The 963-nt window shown below is 38.3% G+C and overlaps 1 protein-coding gene across 1 annotated transcript in view; it reads right to left on the bottom strand.

Moving 5' to 3' along the window:
* Positions 1 to 233: 233 nt before the first annotated feature.
* Positions 234 to 963, bottom strand: part of LOC106533644 (receptor-type tyrosine-protein phosphatase U) — a gene marked incomplete at its 3' end in the record, with an annotated part of 95638 nt that continues 94908 nt past the window's right edge. Inside the window, 1 exon segment of the mRNA XM_014030042.1 lies at positions 234 to 383. Coding sequence (XP_013885496.1) covers positions 234 to 383 — 150 coding nt within the window.

The raw sequence follows: 963 nt of genomic DNA, 5'->3' as shown, positions 1-963 counted from the left end.
CCTCTAGTAATATATTTACTGAGAAAAATGGTGACGTGTTCAATACTTATTTTACCCGCTCTATGTGCAAATACCTCTGAAAGCACATGACCCTGCAGCACATATTACAGGTACCTGGGTTCTCCACGATAGAGGGCTTTCTTCCAAAAAAATGTTTTTCTCACATAAGTGAGAATATAACTTTGAGTTAGTGGATTAGTACCTGTCTTTATAATAAAGTATACGTGTTTTACCTGAAACTCCTCTCTGAGCTGGGAGGTGTTGCTCTGAGAGTCGATCTTCAGCATCTCCTTATAGGTGAGGGAAAACTCAGAAACAGGGATGGCAGTTTCTCCACACAGGCAAGCCTCCAGGATGGCATCATGGATGAAGACATACTGCTCCTGACAGACAGACAGACGGACAGACAGGAGAAAAAAAGTCAGAATTCCTCAAGTCACACAAAACCCTCCCTACATGAAGGAGCAACTCAACTGTTTATTACCCACTCATGAGCAACATTTCTGTATTTACTTGCTGCTGTTCACTGTTGACTAACAGCTGTCATCTGTTAAATATTCTTCACATTGCCATGCCAACTCCAAAGCATTGTTTCCTGACAGAAAACTGTCAATAAAAAATGGAGGACAAAGTGCTAAAATCACCTATCAGAGAAGCCACACACTACCCACACAACATATTTAAATAACATCCAGAGCTGAGCAATTAACAAGGACAACTGGGAAATTTGTTTGGACTGAACCAAACAAAGGATCAAAGAGGTGGGAATTCATTTAAAATTACTGGCAAAATGCAGCTCCTCTTTCAACTTGGTTATCATTTTTAATGTGCTCAGTAATTATAAAAACATCTCTTTAACAGCAGCAGCAGTACAAATAGATAATACCAGTGTTTTAGTATTTATTGTGCCATACTTAAAACTTGTTATAAAAAAAACTTTCCAAATTTTTAATGTTATTGCAG

Source organism: Austrofundulus limnaeus, unplaced genomic scaffold (assembly GCF_001266775.1).
Source record: "Austrofundulus limnaeus strain Quisiro unplaced genomic scaffold, Austrofundulus_limnaeus-1.0 Scaffold989, whole genome shotgun sequence".
NCBI lineage: Eukaryota > Metazoa > Chordata > Actinopteri > Cyprinodontiformes > Rivulidae > Austrofundulus > Austrofundulus limnaeus.
The sequence above is the reverse complement of the archived record's forward strand: the minus strand, read 5'-3'. Positions and strand labels throughout refer to the sequence as shown.